General features: G+C 49.9%; 1 protein-coding gene and 1 long non-coding RNA gene across 6 annotated transcripts in view; one reads left to right on the forward strand and one right to left on the reverse strand.

The window, feature by feature from the left end:
* LOC149915723 (uncharacterized) lies at positions 1-10,428 on the forward strand. The gene is made up of 2 exons (XR_016471797.1): positions 1-337; positions 8,553-10,428. It is a non-coding gene; the product is annotated as an uncharacterized LOC149915723 (long non-coding RNA).
* Positions 1,533-18,632, reverse strand: part of C16H8orf33 (chromosome 16 C8orf33 homolog) — a 27,883-nt gene continuing 10,783 nt past the window's right edge. For 2 of the 5 annotated variants that reach the window (XM_090151855.1, XM_090151857.1), the window contains 4 exons: positions 9,080-9,128; positions 7,116-7,206; positions 4,714-4,764; positions 1,533-3,426 (listed from right to left, as the gene is read on the reverse strand). Coding sequence is in view for 1 of the 5 variants with exons in the window: in XM_090151857.1 (XP_090007983.1) it covers positions 4,725-4,764; positions 7,116-7,206; positions 9,080-9,128 (180 nt within the window). In the remaining 4 variants the exon portion in view is untranslated. Of the gene's footprint in view, positions 3,427-4,713; positions 4,765-7,099; positions 7,207-9,079; positions 9,129-18,632 lie in introns of all 5 variants that reach the window. The other 3 variants (XM_031595398.2, XM_031595396.2, XM_090151856.1) reach the window with 2 other exon arrangements.

Genomic DNA, 18,632 nt, shown 5'->3' on the forward strand with positions numbered 1-18,632 from the left:
CAGTACGAGGGGGAAGCTCTGCCAGAAGGGCTGCAGTTGTTCTGGGAAGAGGCTGAGCCCAGAGTGCTCCTGGCAGTGCAGAGCAGCCCACAGGCAGTGAGTGCAGCAGGGTGCTGCATCTCATGGCCATTGGAGTGATGGTGTCTGGCACTGGGGCATGCCATGCAGGGATGAGCACTGAGCTGAGCTCTGCAGTGTCAGAGTTGCCCTGGCCTGCAGGCATCGTCATTGACTGTCCTGTGAGCCTGTGTTCTTCCTGACAGGATTTGCTCATTTTCAACATTGAAGACAAAGATGATGAGGGGCACGGAGCACCTCCCTGATGAGGAAAGACTGAGTAAGTTGGATCTGTTTGGACTGGGGAAAAAAAGACTGAGAAGGGATCTGATTCATGTTTACAAATATCTACAGGGAGATGTGAGGCAAATGGATGAGGTTCTTCTCAGTGGTGTGTAGCAATAGGACAAGGAGCAATGGCCTGAAACTTGAACACAGGCAGTTCTGTATCAACATATGGAAGAAAGTCTTTATGGTAAAGGTGATGGAGTGCTGGACCTACTGTAGGAACCTGCTTTAGCAGGGCGGTTGGGCTTGATGAGCTCTTGAGGTCCTTTCCAACCCCTGCCATTCTGTGACTCTGCAGTTCTGTGATTTTTGAAAGCACAGTGTTTATGCAATCACAGGGCTTCTGACCCACAAAGGGTGGTGTAGAATTGTTGGGAGGGGAAAATCCCTTTCCCAAGGGGATTCGACTCAGCCCTTTCTGGCCTGAGGTGGCACAGCCAGGGCTCCTGGTGTCCCATGTGTGGTCCCAGTCTGCTCTGTGTCCCCTCAAACTCCTGAGCACTCCGCTGGTGCTCATGCACACAGAAAGCTCCTGCTGCCCTCCTGGGTCTTTCCCACTGAACCCACAGCTCTGGGGAGGCAAAAAGCATGGTGGGCCCACTGCCAGGACAGGTGGGGCAGGGAGCCCAGGGCAGTGGGGCAGGGCCAGGTTGGGCCTCCTGTTCACGTCCCACTCATGGCTGATGTTCTGGGGCCATTTTGCTGATGCCCGCATTCTCTTTGTGTCTATTTTGTGGGGATGTGGGCCAGCAGCCCTGGGCCACAGCATGAGGAGGAAAGCTTTCAGCTCTCACTGCCTTGGGGAGGGGGTCCATACCCCAATATCTCAGTGGGGGGGTCCAACCGGGGGCAGAGCAGGCTGCAGCCTTCCAGCGGAGTCCTTTGGTGTTGGAGTGAGCTCAGCTGCTGTCCCTTGGCTGCAGGATGCGCGCCAGCGGGGACTAGCAAGGATGTGCCTGGAGCCAGCATGGGGCTGAGGTGACAGTGGGTGTTCAGCAGTGGGTGCTCACTGCTGCACCACGTCCTGCTGGTGACACGCAGGCACTGTGCCCAGACAGGGCTGTGTGGCCAGCTGGATGTGGCTGAGGTGCCACCAGACACGTGGACTGAGTGGGGAGTAGATGTGGGGAGGTGAAGCACAGAGAGGGGCGGCGTGGCGCAGGTCAGCAGTTCCAGCAGGCAGGAGGCACTAAGAGCTCAGTGTTTATTGGTTTTGCTCTGATGGCTCGTGGTTCGTACAAGGAATGCACTGACTCTGCTGTGCAGACAGACGCATGTGCTGCTGGAGGCTGCCTTGGGGAGGCTTCCAAGCACCCTGAAACAAGGCCAGCCTGCACCCAGCTGCTGGTGCCTGGATGGCTGTGGGAATCATGAGGTTGTGGGCCATCCCCAACCTGTGCCAGCAGCCAGCTGTGGTGAGCCGTGCCTGGCTGTGTATGTGCAGAGCAGCACTGCTCTGTTGCTGCAACAGAGGCACCTCTGAGCTCCTGCCTGTGTTCACAGGACCTTTCCATTTCACTGCTACTTCTACAGCGCAGGCTGCTGCATGTGCTGCCTCTAAGGCTACTGCTGCAAGCAAGTCTAACACGCACTGCCCTCCTGAAGCTGGAGACCTCTGTGCTGCTTCCAGCAAAGCGCTTTCAGAGCTGCTGGCCTGTCCCTTGTAGGCTGAGAGATGTCAGGCATTTGCTGCTTGGGTGAGGGATTATGTGCCCATCTGAGGGGCCAGGTGAAGTATTCAGGCAGGAGTTCACAGCCCCCAACAAGGACACACTCCCCACCCTTAGGGCTTAGGAAGACTGCGGGGGGAGCTGGGGCAGAGATACAGGAGCTGCAGGCTTTGTGTGCTGTCAAGATCCTGCCTGGAAGGGCAGCACCACACACAGGATGACCCTGGCAGCCACTGTCTGCTTGGATGCTATTTTCAGCACCTCTATGTTGCTCACCTGCAACCATTCTAGATGAAATCCTGAGGAAATCCTCACTACTTATCCACTTCAGCTTCTTTCCTTCCCCCATTGCTGGCTGGAATGGCTGTGAATTGAGAGATCTGTAGAGGTGTTTCTTCTTTTCTTCCTGGCAGACTAAATTGATTGGTACTGTGCGTCCCACATGATATCACAGGGGCTGTAGCACAAGGATGTAAAGTGCTCACAGCAGATGAGAGAGCGCTGCAAGTAGCCTTCAGGGCAGCCTTTACATTGCAAAGAAGGGACTGAAAAGCCGGTGGATGGGGTTTAGTGGGTTAGTAGATGATGGATCAGCACCCAGTGCATTTCTACCTACTGTTTACTCTTCTTCCCCACTGAGCCTCTGTCACTGTCTCACTGTCACTGTCACTGGTCACATCCAACTCCTCTGACTTTCAAGTGCTGCCATATGGGAAAGGGCTTTGGAGAAGGAAAACCCTCCAGTGTCCAGCCCCTGCACTCTCTGGATCCTCTCTCAATTTGCAGATACTGAACTGAAGCAGCAGGCAACAGCTTCTGCCTGGAACCCCCTGATGGAGCTAAGCACTGCCAGCCCCCAGTGTCAGCAGTGTGTGTGCAAACCCCATCTCAGTTCAGCCAGAAGGGTCAAGCCAGGCAGCTGCCAGCTATCGATGTTCTCAGGTTGTTCTGCAGGGTACCTGAAACAGGCACGTACTGCAGTGCCTAACTCAAAAAGAAACTGGCCAGGCCAAATCATTTGGTGCTTCTTGAGATTTCGCCTTCTGTTTTTAGGCATTGCTTTTTTCTCTTGGTGCAGAGTGGTGCCTGCCAACCCCAGCAGCTGTGTGGGATGCTGCCAGTAAATTTCTGATTAGATCAACACTGCAGCTTTACAAACGAGATGGAGTGTTTATTTCTCAAGAAACAGCAAATGTACCTGACCTGGCCTCAGCACAGGGAAAGCTCTTTGCCCTACCTAAAATAGAACTGCAATGTTGAATGTTCCTCCTCCCCTCACCCAGGTATGCCAGAAAGATGCTCTGACCCCACCCCCCCCACCAAACCCCTTGGTTCACTCCAGGTCTCCTCCAGGAAGGCTGCAATGCCGCTAAGTTCTGCAAGCTGCCACCACACACCATGGAAGCCGGAGCTGTTGGGGAACAGAAGGAGAGGGAGTGAGGCTGGACTTAAATTGGTATCCAAAGACAGAGGCTGCAGGAGTGGGAAGCACACAGAGGCTGCAGGAGGAGGAGGAGGAGGAGTAAGCGCTGGTGGACCGTGACCTGGTTAGATGGCAAACCCAGCAAGGTGCTGATGGTGGGCTCTGCTTCCTCCTCTCCCTTCCCTTTCTTTTCCCAGTTTTTTCCCAGCAGCAGACTGCTGAGATCTCCACAAGGGCAGAGGAGGGGCAGTTCCTTTTCCTACACCACGCAGAGCATGTGCACACAGGGCAAACATCAGATGCAAACTTATTTGGGAAACACGATGAAATCAGGACACAATTCAGGTGTTTAAGCACAGGTGTCCAGTTTCAGCAGAGATGCTATGAGGCACCCAAAGCTCTGCAAGGTGTGAGAGCTGTAATTCGGGGCTTACAGAAGATCTGGCCTTCTGGGAATGACAGCAGGAGGCTGGGGAGATCCCAGGGGCAGCTCCGATGGGGCCAGGCACTACTGCTGGGCACCTAAACTGCTCCCCAGGAGCAAACCCCCACTACAGGGCTAGATTCACTTCAAGGCAGATGACAGTAATGGCTATAGAGGTATATTTCCATTTCTGGATTTCTGATCCTCTTGACAAACGGGAGTTTTCACCATCTCTCAGCCCCTTGCTGGGCCCTGGGAATTCTCTGGGCACTGAGTAAATGCAACTGCAGCTAATTCAGGCAAGCGAGTGGCTTATCCAGGTGGCTCTGCAAAGTTCTGCAGCCAGCAACACCTCTACCAGCTCTGCATTGCTCAGAGAGGCTCAGGCTGTATCCCAGCAGGACCTAGATCTTCTCAAGCTAGTAACAAGGTACGCATGGAAAACACAGAGACTGAGGCAGTGGTGGGGCAACACAGACAGAAAGGAGATGGGATCTCCCTCCATCCTCCACCCCGAAGCATCCAGGCATGGAGGCAATGGCATGCAGGCCAGGAAGAAGCATTGGGACCCCAAGCCTGCTGGGGTTGTTATAGGAAGTGCAGGCTGAGCTCAGGACACCAGCCCAACCCTCCCACCCTGCAGTGCTGCCCAGGGGCTCCCTGGGCATGGACAGAGGAAGTGGGGAGGAGAGGTGGCCTTCTTCAGTGACCGTCTGATTCTCAATCCATGGACACAGGGTTTAACAGGACAGCCAGGTGCAATGACCACAGCAGAGGGTTATTGCAAGCTGTGGCTACCTAACGCCACGATGGAGCTGTATGCAATGGGCGGTGAGGGGAGGGACACGTACCAGCAACTGCTCTAAGTGCTGTCGGTCTCAGGCTTGCTGGCTGTTTCAGGCCTGCAGGAAAGGAACAGAACAAAAATATGCAGGCAGTTACTGAGGGGAAGAGAATTGCATCCTGAAGCTAAAGTAGAAACAAACCAGTGGCATCAACTTTGCAGGGAGTACACTCGCTAGGCAGAGCAGTGGTCCTCAGCCCAGCAATTGCAGGTGAGACCTACTGATGTATCTCATGGCCTAAGGACACAGCAGAGCTCAAATCATGGGGAGCAAAGTGAGAACCTGCTGGCAGTATCCCACTGCTTGGCTGGGGTAGTGCTCTGCCCCGACTGCCGTGCTGGGGATGGAAAGGGGAGAGAGGAGAACCAGCTCCACCAGGCTGCTCTTTGCCTGTTTGGTTGCAGAGCTCTTTGTACACTGACAGCTTCAGCCTGAGCTCTCATCTCATTTGCATGGGTGTAAAACCCAAATGGCTTCAGTGTCCCAAGCTGGACTTAACACCAGAATGAAGTAAGACCAGGGCTGAGCTGTGACAGTGCAGATGAGCAATCCAGCAACCACAGCAGATCAGATTGTCAAAGACCCTTCCAGCATGCAGGGACCTGCTGCCCATTCTTGAAGAGCATTTCAGCTATGAAAAGCTGAGGCTGTTTGTCCAGGCATTTGCAAAGGTGGTCAAAACACACTCTAAACCCTTGGCTTTGAGAGCGTGAGAAGTTCTTGCTTTCAGCAGCCCCGATACAAAGGGATGTTCTCTCTGCCTCTTGGGAGATGGGCTCTCTGAATGCCCTTTCTGCAGTGTGCTGGGAGGCACCAAGAGCCCTCCTCCACTCTCCCCACCTCTCTCTGAGCTGACATTGCATTGGTGCAGCTGCCAAGGAAAGGGCTCTAATTATAAACTGGCAGATAGTTGGCGTGCCTAAGGAAGGTTACTTCAGCTGTCAAGATAACCTGATGCTCAGGGGCTCTGTGTCAGCTCTAAATTGCCCCAACAGAGGATTTGGGGTGGCTTATCTTGCCGAGCCAAAACAAGGTTAAACTGTATCATTACACATGCACACCATACACACATGCTGTATATGATATGATATATTGCATACAGACAGTGCATCACAAACGTCGCTGGGAGGGAGTACCTAACAATAAGCATGCATATGTAAACCACCTTCAACTGCATTTAGTTCATGAAACCTGCACAAACGATTCACGTGTGCTAAAGCAGGAGGAATTGAGCAAGGATGCTCTAGAAGAACACACACACACTGTATGCACACGCATTCATCTGTGCACTACATCAGACAAAAGCACGACGATGGAGCGTGGCTGTGTGAAACCAAACTCCCCCAAGCCGTGGATTACAGAAGTGTTCTCTGAGTGCATCTAAGTGTTGAGCAATGAAACAGCGAAGGAAGAAGAATCCCAAGCAGGTGATTTTTAGTGGCTGAACAGCACAAGGTAGTCACACTCTTCTCTTGTTTGCACAAACCCTATACCCACACTGCTCTCCTACTTTTCCCAAAGTGGCCAGGAAACTGGACAGACAGCTGCCCGACTGTGAGAGCACACCTGGGGCTTCCATAGGTGCAATTTCTCCCCTGCCTGTTACCTGGGTCATGGCAAACTTTGGGCTGAGCCCACTCTCAATCTCTTCAGCTCTAGTCTGTCAGCCTGGCAGACTCTGAGGGATGAGCCTGCATGCAGTGGCTCTGCCACAGTAATGAAGCCTTTCCTCTTTGTATCTAGAGCACAACTCCCAGCATGTCTGCACAGCAATGGAGGACAGCTCAGACAAGGCAGACCAAGTGCAGTGCCTTGCATGGCCATTGCAGCCCAACAGGATGCTGGCTGGACACTGGGTGCCATCAGGGGCTCAGCTGCCACCCAGAGGCATTGCACTGGGAAAGACGCCTCCATTTCCACTGCATTTCCCCAGACAGGACACAGAGTGAGTGATGGAAACCCTTGCTGATATGTCAAGCAATTCAGGTCACTCATGAAAACCTTTCTTCACTGGCCCACATCAAGGAAGGAAATGGTGCCACCTGCTCTTCAGTTCTCCTCCTCCTGCGTGGCCTGACCTTCTGCCACACATCAGAGGAGGAGAAATATTCCGGGATGGTTTTGTGTTCCTCCACATCCCCCATTCTCACAACATCACCCTTCCCCCACCCACTCCTGCAGCTCCTCTTGCCTTCTGCAGCAGCCCCCAGCCCCAGGGCCACCAAACGCCTTCCCACGGGGCCACCAACACCACTGGGAGGTGCCAGCAGCTCTCCTCTTCCCCCAGCCCCTTAAGGACACGTCTGAGCTTAGCAGAAACGGAGCCCAGGAGAGCAAGAAAATAAAGGAAGGAGGTTGCAAGGAGAGCTACAGCCAAAACAAGGGTACCCACGGGGAGCTGTGTTTACCAGTGACCCTCACGGTATCTCCTGGAAGCAGACGGGTGCTGTCTTCTCCTCACATAGAGATCTGTGTCTACAGTCTCCTGAACCGCTTGTTCTGGAAGCAGGACAAAGAGAGATACAGCTCTGTTGATAAGTCTTCAGCAGGCCCTGCAGAAGTTTGTGTGGCAATAGCTGCTGGTGGGGGTAAGGAGGTTAGGAATGGCTGCCCCAAGTGCTGCATCCCATGTGAACACTGTACTGACCCCTTTCCTTGGCTGAAAATACCTCTATCCTCTCCAGCTTATGATTTCCCACTGGGTTGATATGTTTGGAAACCCAGCACACTGACCTCCTGAAATCACAACCACTGCACAGCACAGGGAGACCACAGCCCACGCACTCTCCAACAACCAGGAGGGGTTTCTGCAGCCATGATTTACCTGGCTCCATACAGGCAGAACTAAGGAGTCATTGGCTTCCAGCACACTCACTGTCCTTATGTGCATACAGAGGGACGGTCGCCAAACGGCTCCATGGCCATTCCATTGGCCTCCCTTCTCCTCCATGCTGGCTAAGACAGCAGCCCTGACAAGTGCAGCACACCCTCCTCCAGTACCTGAAGCTGTCTTTCCTGCTTTCCTAGGAAGTGCCTCACCTGCTGTGTTTCTCACATTGGTTCAGGCAGCATAGAAAAGCACAAAACAGAATGGTCAGAAATGGGTCCCTTTTTGGAGAGCTGCCATCAGTGCGTTGCTGTTCGGTCTCTTCCTCACCCACTGGAGAACTGAAAATCTGTGCCTGTGCTTTGTGTGTCGCACCCACATTTTGCCATTGTCAAATGGTGCACACGCAGTTATTATGTTAAATGTGTGTGCAGTATAAAAATAAGCTGAGGTTTCCAAACACAGATCTGTAGTGTTTACAAAATGAGGAAGGAAGTGAGTGAAGTGGCTTTACCTGTGTGTGATAAAGCAGAGGAAATTGAAATTATGAGGGCTTCCTTCCCTTTAATACACACAATTCTAAATTGCTGGAGAGCTACTCAAGTCATCCAACACATGGCCAGCTGGTCTGAGAGCTGGTTTTGCAGTAAGCCTTTGGTGAGTGGCTCCTCATGAAGATCCATTACAGGTGCTGCAGACCAAAGGCAAGCATTTGCAAGGATGCTCACGATAGGACTAGTATACTTATCTGAGTATTTAAATAGTTGAACAGGTAATGCTGATATTCAGAAGTGACTGCATCTATCTAGAACACACACTGATGGGATGCCAAGTGCAGGGGTCCAGTGGGAATCACCCACTGTGTTTTCCCACTGAAGCTAAAGGGGGAACAACCAAACCCAGGGGGAGGTAAAGGAGGCCAAAGTAGGTTTGGAGGTGAAATGGTTTAAATATTTTGCTCATAAGAACAGCATCTGAACTAAGATTATCTCGTTACTGATACATGCTTTTCTTTCAGCAACAGAAGATTTCTTCTAAAACAAAACATAGATTTAATTATTTCATGTTGTTAAAAAAAAATACTTTTGTGGACGATAGTTAGCAAAACATCTAAAGATTCCAGGAGCTGCCTCCAAAAGCAGTTGTCAACTACATGTTTTTGAGGGCTGGTTGGGAACCTGCCGGTGGTTGAAGGGCTGGGACAAGCATGAACCCCACACAGCCCATCCTGGCACAGCTCTCCTTCATCTGACCAGCCCTGCTCACTGAAGTCTCAGCTTGTGGTCTCAACCACTTCCACGTGAAGGAAGGGTTGCTTTGTAAGGGGACACGATAAACTTTGGTTTTGAAATCAACGACACCCCTTGTGCCTAGCAGATACTGCACAGCACTCACAGCTGGACTCAGCGCTAACGAGGAAGGAACCTGAACAGCTGGCTGGAAGTACAGATGTTCATGCACGAGAGGGCAAAGCCAGGAGTGTTTCACCCCATCACTTCTGGTTGAAGTGGCAAAAGCACAATCTTAGAGTTTGGCCCAACTCACCAATCTCTTCCACAATATTCTCAGTGCTTCCAGGAGGAGTGGTTCTCTCCTGTTCAGAAACAAAACAAAACAAACAAAAAAGAATAACAACCTCAGGTGGGTGCCTCCTTGACCTGTCCCTTTGCTCTGAGAGAAGAGCAGGAAGCGCTGGGGCTTTCCACCATCGCTATGATTAAGACCACGGGCACCACAGGAGCAGAGCTGGAGCCCTCCTGCTCTCAGCTGCCTTCAGCTGCTCCACCCAGCAAAGTGGTCTCCATCCCATCCAGCGTGAATCCTTCAGTTATGCTGCTGTGCAACCACGTCAAGAGCAAAGTCCTTCTCAGGACCTTTTTTCCTTAAAAAAGCAACATTCAAGACCTGAAAATTGGCACTGCATGCTCCAGAGTTTGGGTGAAAGAGCAAAGAACGGCCACTGCTCATCCTTCCAAAAGACACCACTGGCGTGGCTGACGTGCACAAGGAGGAACGATGACGAACAAACTCAGCAACCACAGCAGAGAAAAAGATGAACCAGGAAAAGAAATGAGGCGAAATGGCGTTTGAAGTCTCACAGAATGTCTTAGTGGAAACACGGACATTGATCCCCAGGTGGTGAGCATTTGTGGCTTTGTAGTTTGAGATAATAAAGGAAACCGTTCCACTGACTTCAAAAGATCAGAACAAAGAATCCCTTTACCGTCACAGGGAGAAAAGAACACAACTCTAAGTTGCTTTACTCTATATGCAGGTACCACTTTTGGTCCTGTGCACGTCAGCCACACGCTGCTGTCACCATCAGTGCCCTCTGCTTGCTGACAGCCCCTCGCCATGGCTGCTCTCATTGCACTGCAGCCCCACCGGTCCGCCCTGCAGCACCTCAGACTCATCCTTGGGCACAGAGCAGCTGAACACAGAAATCCCCCTTTAAGCAACCCCAAAATATCTTCTGGACTCTTGACCGTGCCTTGCAAGTTCTGCACTCATCCTGCAGCTTGGAAATGAACGTGACTTAAGGAAGAGGGCTGTGTCGGAGCAAAGGAGGCACAAACATGCAGAGCTGCAGCCAGCTGCCACGCTTTGCTCTCAGCAAATAGCACTGAGTGCTGCCAGCGAAACTCTGCTGCAGCTACAAACCAGAAACAGGGATACAAGTAGCTCCTGAGCTCTCACACGAGTATTTAATGATAAGGACGTGTTAGATTGTTTTCCTAGAGCCTATGGATTACAGCGGATCAGCTGTGAGCCCAGCGCCTGCCTGCTGATGCTGTGAACAGCGGGTTTGCATTTCTGGTCAGCTCCCAGGCGGGCGCCCTTTGGGGTCACTCCTCATATGCTTGTAAAATAAATCTCTGCACTCCGCTCCTAAATCTGCTTCTCTTGTCTCCAAGCACAGCTGTGGCTTACTAAGTTTCCTTGCAGGGAGCTGGTGCAAGGAGTCACGTTCCTTACTTACATGGCAGGTGCGAGCAGCTTGATCAGAACCTGATCTTTAGGCTGAGAAGACTCTTGCTGGGTGCACAGACAGACTGCTGCTGCTCAGGCTTTTCACTGAGTGGTCTCTTTATTTGGTGGCTCATTCTGTAGCAGCCAGGGGCTTCAAACAGCTTCCAGAGGCCATCTGAGCAACCCAGGGAAAGGTTGGCCCACCAAGGCTTCACCATCACCCTCCGGCATCCCAAACCTTGTGCCTTCCCAACAGGTCAGTGCTGATCTGTGGGAAGGAGCGGCTGAACAAAGGAATGGAAAAATACAGGACAAACAGGAAAAGCAAACCCAGCTATCTCCCCCAGACTGCACTCCAGAAGCCTTCCTTCTGGCAAAGCTGCACTGTGACATTAACTTGACCTATCTGGTTTAAAGACAGCCAGTGGCTCCTGCTGTTGGTTGGGATATCTGAACGGGTCACGCTGGCAGGGCCCAGCATTCCTGTGGGGGCCTGACTGTAACTCAATGCGGTGCTGGCCAGGTTGCACCCTGCCTGCAGGAGCCCCACAGCGCCGGGTGGAGGGGCAGGCAGTGGCCGAGGGCGAAGGGGATGCTGGGACCAAGACTGCTTTCAAACAAGAGGCAGCTTTTAAGAACCATGGGTTCTCCAGCCGCTCCACAAAGCGTTGCCCTCTGACATGACCTCACATAAACACCAGGATGCCCGGAGAGCCCGGAGCCTGAGAGCGGAGCCTGAACAAGAGCAGCAGGAGGAGCAGAGCACAGGGCCTGACAAGCTGCTGGTGTACGACTCACAACTGCTGGCTCCCCTGGGCACAAACAGTTTATAGGGAAACCACAGCAGCTCCTCCTGCCAAGCAATTACACACAGGATTAGCGCTTCCCTCACACCCGATGTGGTGTTACGTGGTTATGGCTGCCCGGCTCTCAGCGACTTGCATTTCCTAAACCCCAAAGGGCGCCTAATGCAGAGCAGACATTACAGAATCAAGCTCAGGCCTGTCGAGGAACTGCCACCCACAGATGTGCCAGTGCCACTGGGTATCGCCAGATGCAAGAAGTGATTTTGCCCCACCCTTCCTCAGGCTCACTACAAGAGATCAAATGACCACATCTCAACACACCGCAGTCAGCTGAGCCAAGGCGTGTGCTGGTGGCAAAGCAAAAATGGCTTAGAACTTCTTAAGAGTGATTTAAACTAACATACAGCGGGCTAACAGTGGGCATGTGATAGACAGCTTCAGCAGCTCCGCTGGGGAGTTTTAGCCAGAATTTCTACAGAGAGCTTTACCACTTCTTGGCAATTCTCCTCACTGAGTTCGTCCAGGTTGCTCCTCACTGTTCCTCTCTCACCACTCCGACCTGCCCTCTCCCCTCTCCCCATCCTGTAGGCTCTCTGGATTCAGTGACTCTCTGCCCAGTTGTCCACCTACTGAGTTGGCCATCAGCCCTCTTTGTTCACTCTGGGGAAGCTCAGCTACTCCTGACCTGCTCCTTTCAACCCTGTTGTCCCACGACTTCTTGAACTCATCTTGACTCTTCACTTCCAGCCCTGATGAAACCACTACTGATAGTCGACAAATCCACAAACCCTGGTCCATAGACCTTGGTCCTATCTGGCTTTCTATCCCCAAACACCACCCCTTCATTCTTTCTCAGTCATATTCTTTTTTACATTTCCAACTCACCTGCTTTTCCAGTTTACTGTCCTATTCTATTTTTCACAGTCCTTTAACCCACTCTGTGCTCACACTGCCATCAGTTCTTTTCTTCCAGGTCCTGCTGGAAGCTGCAATCACCTTTTCTGTTCTCAAATTGTGCTGCATACAATCAAAACCTTTTTTTAATATTTCCACCTATTTCCTTAATATCAGTGTTTCATCCTGGTGTCTCTGCCAAGGCATCATCTCTTGGATGCCTACATCTCCTTTGCCAAACTTGACGTGCCATAGGCATGCTCTGTCTTTTCTTAGGAAGACCCTTCATCACATCCTTTCTGTCTTACCTCCATAGCCTCACAGCATTAGCTGGCACCTCTTGACTTTGCCCCTGCACACAAGCTTTCATGATTCCTAGACAGTCCCCTTCCTCATCTCATGGTTAGAATACTAAAAGCTTTAAATGAGCTATTACTCTTCCTCCTTTTGCTCCTCCTCCATACTGCCCTTTCCTTACAGCTTACTTATGCATGGGTGGATTGACTTCATTTTCAGAAGGCAGGCAAAGGCTGTGTCTTCTGGGAGCATAATGGACTCTCCAACCTTCCTCATATGCATTCAAAGGATTTGAAGGTGAGCAACCTATGCCGTATGCTCAGCAGTGACCCCAAACAGCCCATCAGAGCCTATCTGAAGAACATACAGTTCTCTGTGTAAACCTGGTCTTGGGGGCTGCCTCCAAGTGTTCTGTTGAATAAAGCCTGCAGTGAGACTTATCCAAGCTGAAGCAGAGAAGTGAGGCACAGAACCCAGAGCTGCTGAGCCCTGGCCATAATGCTGCCCTACTCACCAAAGACTGGGAATCCAAAAAGGGTTTGATACTAATTATTATTACCTCACTGTCAGCTCCCAAATCCTGGGTCAGTCCAAACTGATCCATCCCAAGAAAGTGGTATCTTTGTCCCACTGGCAGATGGAAGTCTTTATCCTGTCTAGGAAACAACCTTTGGGCTTATAATGGTTCTTCAAAGGCTTCACTCCTTGCTGTAGACCCGTGTGCTCCTTTGGAGCCTTCTGTAACAACTAGCATTTCTCACAAAGCCCTTCAGCTGTCCCCAACCCGATATGTGATTGATTGTAAATCTGTCATTACACATTCTGGTATCATTGCTCATTCCTGCAATTTGGATAGCTAGCAACTATGTTGAATTCCCTTCTGATGACCAGAAGATCTTGAAACCTGGTTTATCAGAAGTGAGGCAGGCTGGAACAAATGGTGCTGCTGGTTTATCTGTGAGCTCACTTCGTGTGTTTGCCAGGACTGGAGAATCTCATCCCTTCTGGCTGAGCTGCAAAGGCTGAATGCTCAGCACTGCCCTGCCTTTCTTTGGTTTGCTTATCCCATTTGCTGAGGGAAGATGGTCATCGAATCATGGCCATGTCCAAATCTAGGGCATGGCATACACAAGGTAACTGGATTGTTGTTTGCTTGTTTTTTAATTAATCCTGTAATGTAGATATGTAGATGTACATATATGTCCTCCTGGTTCTTGCAATCAGGGACGAAAGTGTTGAAGAGCCTCTCGTGCTCAGCCTCTCACAGCTTCTACAAATGCACGTAGTTCTTTAGAAATCCATACATTTGACTGCCATGCTGTTGTTTGGCAGAAATTCACAGCTGTGCTCTGTGAGTGCTGCTCTTTGCTGTAAATCTGACGCTTGGCAGTTCTGCTGGCTAGCTCACATTTTTGCAAGGAAACAGAGCAAGCACACCATCATCCACAGCTCACTTCCCTGTGTCCTTCAGGTTGCACAGCCTTGGCCTTTTTCTCTTCATCTGGCTTTCTCCCAGATGCATTTGAGATTTAGATTAATGCTTTCTGAATTGACATTGAACTGGACGTTTGTCCAAAGGCACAAAGATCATCCAAGCACACAATCCCATACACATCTATAAAAAAGGCACGGCATGGACAGTGATGGCTCATGCCAGGATCTGGCAGGTACCAAACTGAGAGATGTGTTTACTATCAACTGGATTGGATTAAAAAAGGATGCCACAGAAGCCAAGTTAATTCAGGTATCCACTTGAAGGATTGCCTTCTGTCTGCATGCAGTTTCCTGGGATATTCAGTCAGTTTCTGTACTGCCTTTAAACCACAGAATGATCACAAGAATGATTCTGCCCAAGTAACAGGCATTTTGTTTTAAGACTAAAGTATAGATTTGCTCATCTGTTAGTCTCTTTGGTAACTTATTTAATTGGGATTAAAGGCGATGCATTCTCTCTGGGACACAAGTATGTCTTGAAAACCCCGAGTTTAGTGGAAAGGCCCTTTTTCTTATTCTGGCCCATTGGCCACAGCAATTAGTTAGATATATAGACCATTTCTGTCCCCCTCATGAAAACCTGAAAAAAATCGACGGCAGTGATCTGCAAATTGTGAAGCAATGTGAAATAACTGGTAAGGAGAACACTGAGCTAATGAGTGTGAGCGGAGTACTGCTCCCACCAAGCTGCACTGCCTGTTCCCACCAGCAGCTCAGGCATCCCTACCTCACAGTGCTGCACCACAAAGGGCCCAGGACTCATCACCCAGTTTTGGCAACCCATCTGAACGTAGGTGCCAATGCACAGAACAGATCACCCTCCAGGGATGCCTGTTTTCCTCTTGCGTACAGTAGCAGCAATGGTTAATTAGCTGAGGCTTTACGTGTGGAACTTGTAGGCACCTAAGCCTGCAATCAGGCATACTCCTCCATCTCAAGTCAGACGAGTTAAGGGTTTAGGCCTCTTGTAAGTGCTAACAAGCATTGAAAGGCTTTGGAATTTCTGAGCTGCAATGCTGTACTTCTAGATCTCATTCTCTTCTTCAGTGGGAACGCCACAGTCAGTCAGGGTGGCACAGGCTGAGGGCAAAGGGAGCTGGGACATGGTTAATCACACCTTTCATCAAGGCTACATTAGGCATTTTATTTTTGCTCCTAACTTCAACGCTCCAAATCGTGCCTTGGGGCACCTAAGTTAAATGTCTGAAGTTAAACAGTGTGAATACCCCTAAGGTCACTTCTGCTCACCTGAAGGGGCAGGCAGGGGTCCTGCTGCAGGCCTGGCAACACTCAGAGCAGAGTACAGACAACACTGTGATCCAGATTTCCCTTCAGTTAAACAGAGTCCTACGAATCAAAGGCCAGAACACTGCCACTGCAGAGCACAGTATGACATGCCAACAGGATAAAGCCATACCGACATTATTATTGGTATGATATTAAGAACTTGCCTGCCTGTTTATGGTTCATTTTCTTCTGCTGCTGCCACTTCACCTGCCTGATCTCACCAACACCTCATTGAAACAGCCAGGAAAGGAAACACACAAGGCTCTAGCAAACATACATTGGTTTTCCATCAGATAATATCCACTTTCTAATCTTTGTTCAAATAACTGAATTATTTCTTGAGTCGGCCACATATTCTTTCTTCATCTCATCTCACCCAGCTGTATGAGCACGTAACACAATTAAAGATGCCCCATCGTGATACCAAATGATAACATTACAATACAACCAGCTTATGACTAACACCAAGGCTGAAATTTACTTACACAAAGTCCTCAAAACCTGGTGCAGAGCTTTTGGGAATGTCCAGTCTGAACAGTCATTCAAGAGCAAAGATCCACAGAAGAACATAAATTTCCATCCTCTACCATTCTAATATTCCTGCTTATTTGTCATCTTATACCCCTCCATTTACCTTATTTAACAAGAATCTTACATCCACTACTGAAACTAGAAATTATTCAACAAGCCTAAAAATGGGGGGTTGCACACAGATGACAATGTTGACTTATTCTTGGAATATTCTTCTATATCACCTCCCTGACACGGTGTATACAAAACCTCCTACAAGCTAACACAGCACAAACAATTAAAGGAATTTTCTTCTCCTTTTCAGCCTTTGTTAGTCCGTTTCTTGTAAGACATGGAGCAGATCCATGCACATCTACATTGCTGGTTGCTGGCTCACATTACCAACTGCTGGGACATGCTGGATTCTTATGGATCACATGAAGGTTTATGTCACAATTAATTTTTCAGCCAACTGGAGTTAAATCTTGCAAGTTAAAAAATCCTAATCTGCTAGACTACAAATATAGCTGTTACTTAAATGTCACCAGCTGCTGGGACGGGGAACGTGATTCAAGGGGAAGGAAATTCTGTACCTGTAAATCTCATTACTGATGATAGACTTGAAAGGTACTGAACCTATGATCAACTTGCTGGAACGTCCTTGATTCCTTAACAGCAAAGAAAAGCAGGGCAGAACTGTCTTATGTTAAAAGAGAAGCTTGGAAGTTCATCGTGTTTCAAGGTGAACCTCAAGTTCCACGTGCTGCTTGGAATGCATCTCTTTAAAAGTCAAGGCTGAAGCAAATGTGAAACGTCTGTTTTCAGATATATGTCCTGGTATCATAGAACCACAGCATGGGTGGGTGGGTGAGAAGGGCCCCCCCAGCCCTGCCATGGACTGGCTCCCCCCCCTCGCACGCTCAGGCACCCAGGGTCCATCCATGGCCACTGGCACCTCCAGGAATGGTCACCCACAGCTCTGGGCAGCACTGCCAGTTTCTGGGTAAAGAATTTCCTCCTCACACCTCACCTCTTTTAGTTTAAAGCCATCTCCCTTGCCCTCCCATGTAACAAGTTGGTCTCCATCTTTTTTTATCAACTCAGTTTAAATATGTCCCTGTGCCAGGGCTGGAGCTGGATGCAGTGCTGCAGGTGGGGGCTCACGAGTTACAGACAGCACTGCATTTATTTACTGACCTTGGGAGGCACTTCCAGCAGCAGCAGCACTGGTGGCATTGAACCTTTTGACTCATGTCAAACACAGCATACACAGCTATGGACCCCTGATCAGGTATCAGGAGAGTCACTGCCTTCAAGCTGGGGAATTTACCCTGCATTTACCCACCGCAGACCTTCAGACATGTCCATTTGGAGCTGGGATTCCCTCTGCCACAGGCACATCCCTTTGGATACGGCTCTCAGCTCATCCCCAGCTGGGGCACTGTGCCTCCAACCACTGCGTGGCCCAGAGCTGACGCCGAGGATTTTCTAAAACCTGTGGCTGTGTTGAAAGACTTCCAGATTCTGCCTTGTCCTAACAGGAGTGCATTCACTACCATCACGGTACCGCAGCTTGGCTGGCAATCTATTTTACCAGCAAGTAGGAGGCCCACGCCTCTTTGCCATCTGTTACCACTCATTTTTCATTGCTTCTGAACACAACCTGAGAATAACCCCGCTCTGATTTAGCTCGATGAAGCAGGAAGCCCTCTGAGAACATTTTTCCTACATGGTCTGCTTACTACTCTGTTCCACCTTCACCCATCCCACCTTCCTGCGCTCTGTGGCGTTAATTCTGACTGTTTGCTTGCTCTGTTTTGGCTGCCATGAGTGGACCGCTCAGTTTCCATGAGAACAGGGAGTCTCTGGAAATGGCTTTTAGTTCATTTAGTACAGTCATGTGCAAAACCAAATAGAAATTCGTAAGAAAACGGGTTCTACCTTACTAGACAAAGGCTTAGTTGAGTGCAATGAAGGACAGACATCCCTAGATCCTTTTGGACATTTGTTTAAAAGATAGGAGAGCTTTCTCTGGTGGAAGATGGGATAATGGAAGGTGTCTGCACTGACACTGACCAACCACAACTTGATCAGAGCCCATTTAATAAGTTCAGTACCTCTGAAGAATCCACAAGGCTGGTGCTGGCACCGTTTCTCTTATTCTCAATCTCCACAGGTTTGCACCTGAATGCTTGCCCAGCCTGGTTAGGTGCTGTTTTCTCTCTCCATCAAAGCAGGTTTCGTGCCACCTCCCTCCCACAGCAGCACCAGCTGCCTGCTTTCTCAGAACCAGGCAGGAAAGCCAAGAGAAATTCTGGATGTGCCTGCTTAAGACGACTGACGTAATCTCCAAAGGAGCTTTTGCTGCAAGCCATTCTACCTCTGCTAGACAATACTGAGGATTTCATCTTCCAGAGATCCTACCTTGGCACCTCCCACCAACCTACACTCACTTTGAAAGAGACAGAAGATGCTCAGAAGGAAGAGAATGCTGCTCCTTCCCTGAGCAGCTCCTTCCTCAGCCCAGGACAGGGAAAAGCCCTCATGTGCCCACCCAAGCCCAACTCTTGGGTGGCACAGAAACAACACCTCCATCATGCCACGCACCTGGGGAACCATGCCCACTCAAATCCTGCTCCAGAACTGTCCCAACACACTTTGCATGACCATAATTAAAAACTCTACCTTTCTGGCACTAACTGGCTGTTCCAAGTGATGTTGAAAAGCTTTCCTCTGTACTTCAGGAGGAAGATGTTATTTTGCAATGATGCGTTTTCACATGAAAAATCATTGCTATTTTTGATCTGCAGCAGATCTAATGAAACTAATAGCACTGACTT

The sequence above is a fragment of the Phasianus colchicus genome, chromosome 16, assembly GCF_987193195.1.
Source record: "Phasianus colchicus chromosome 16, bPhaCol1.hap1.1, whole genome shotgun sequence".
Classification (NCBI taxonomy): Eukaryota; Metazoa; Chordata; class Aves; order Galliformes; family Phasianidae; genus Phasianus; species Phasianus colchicus.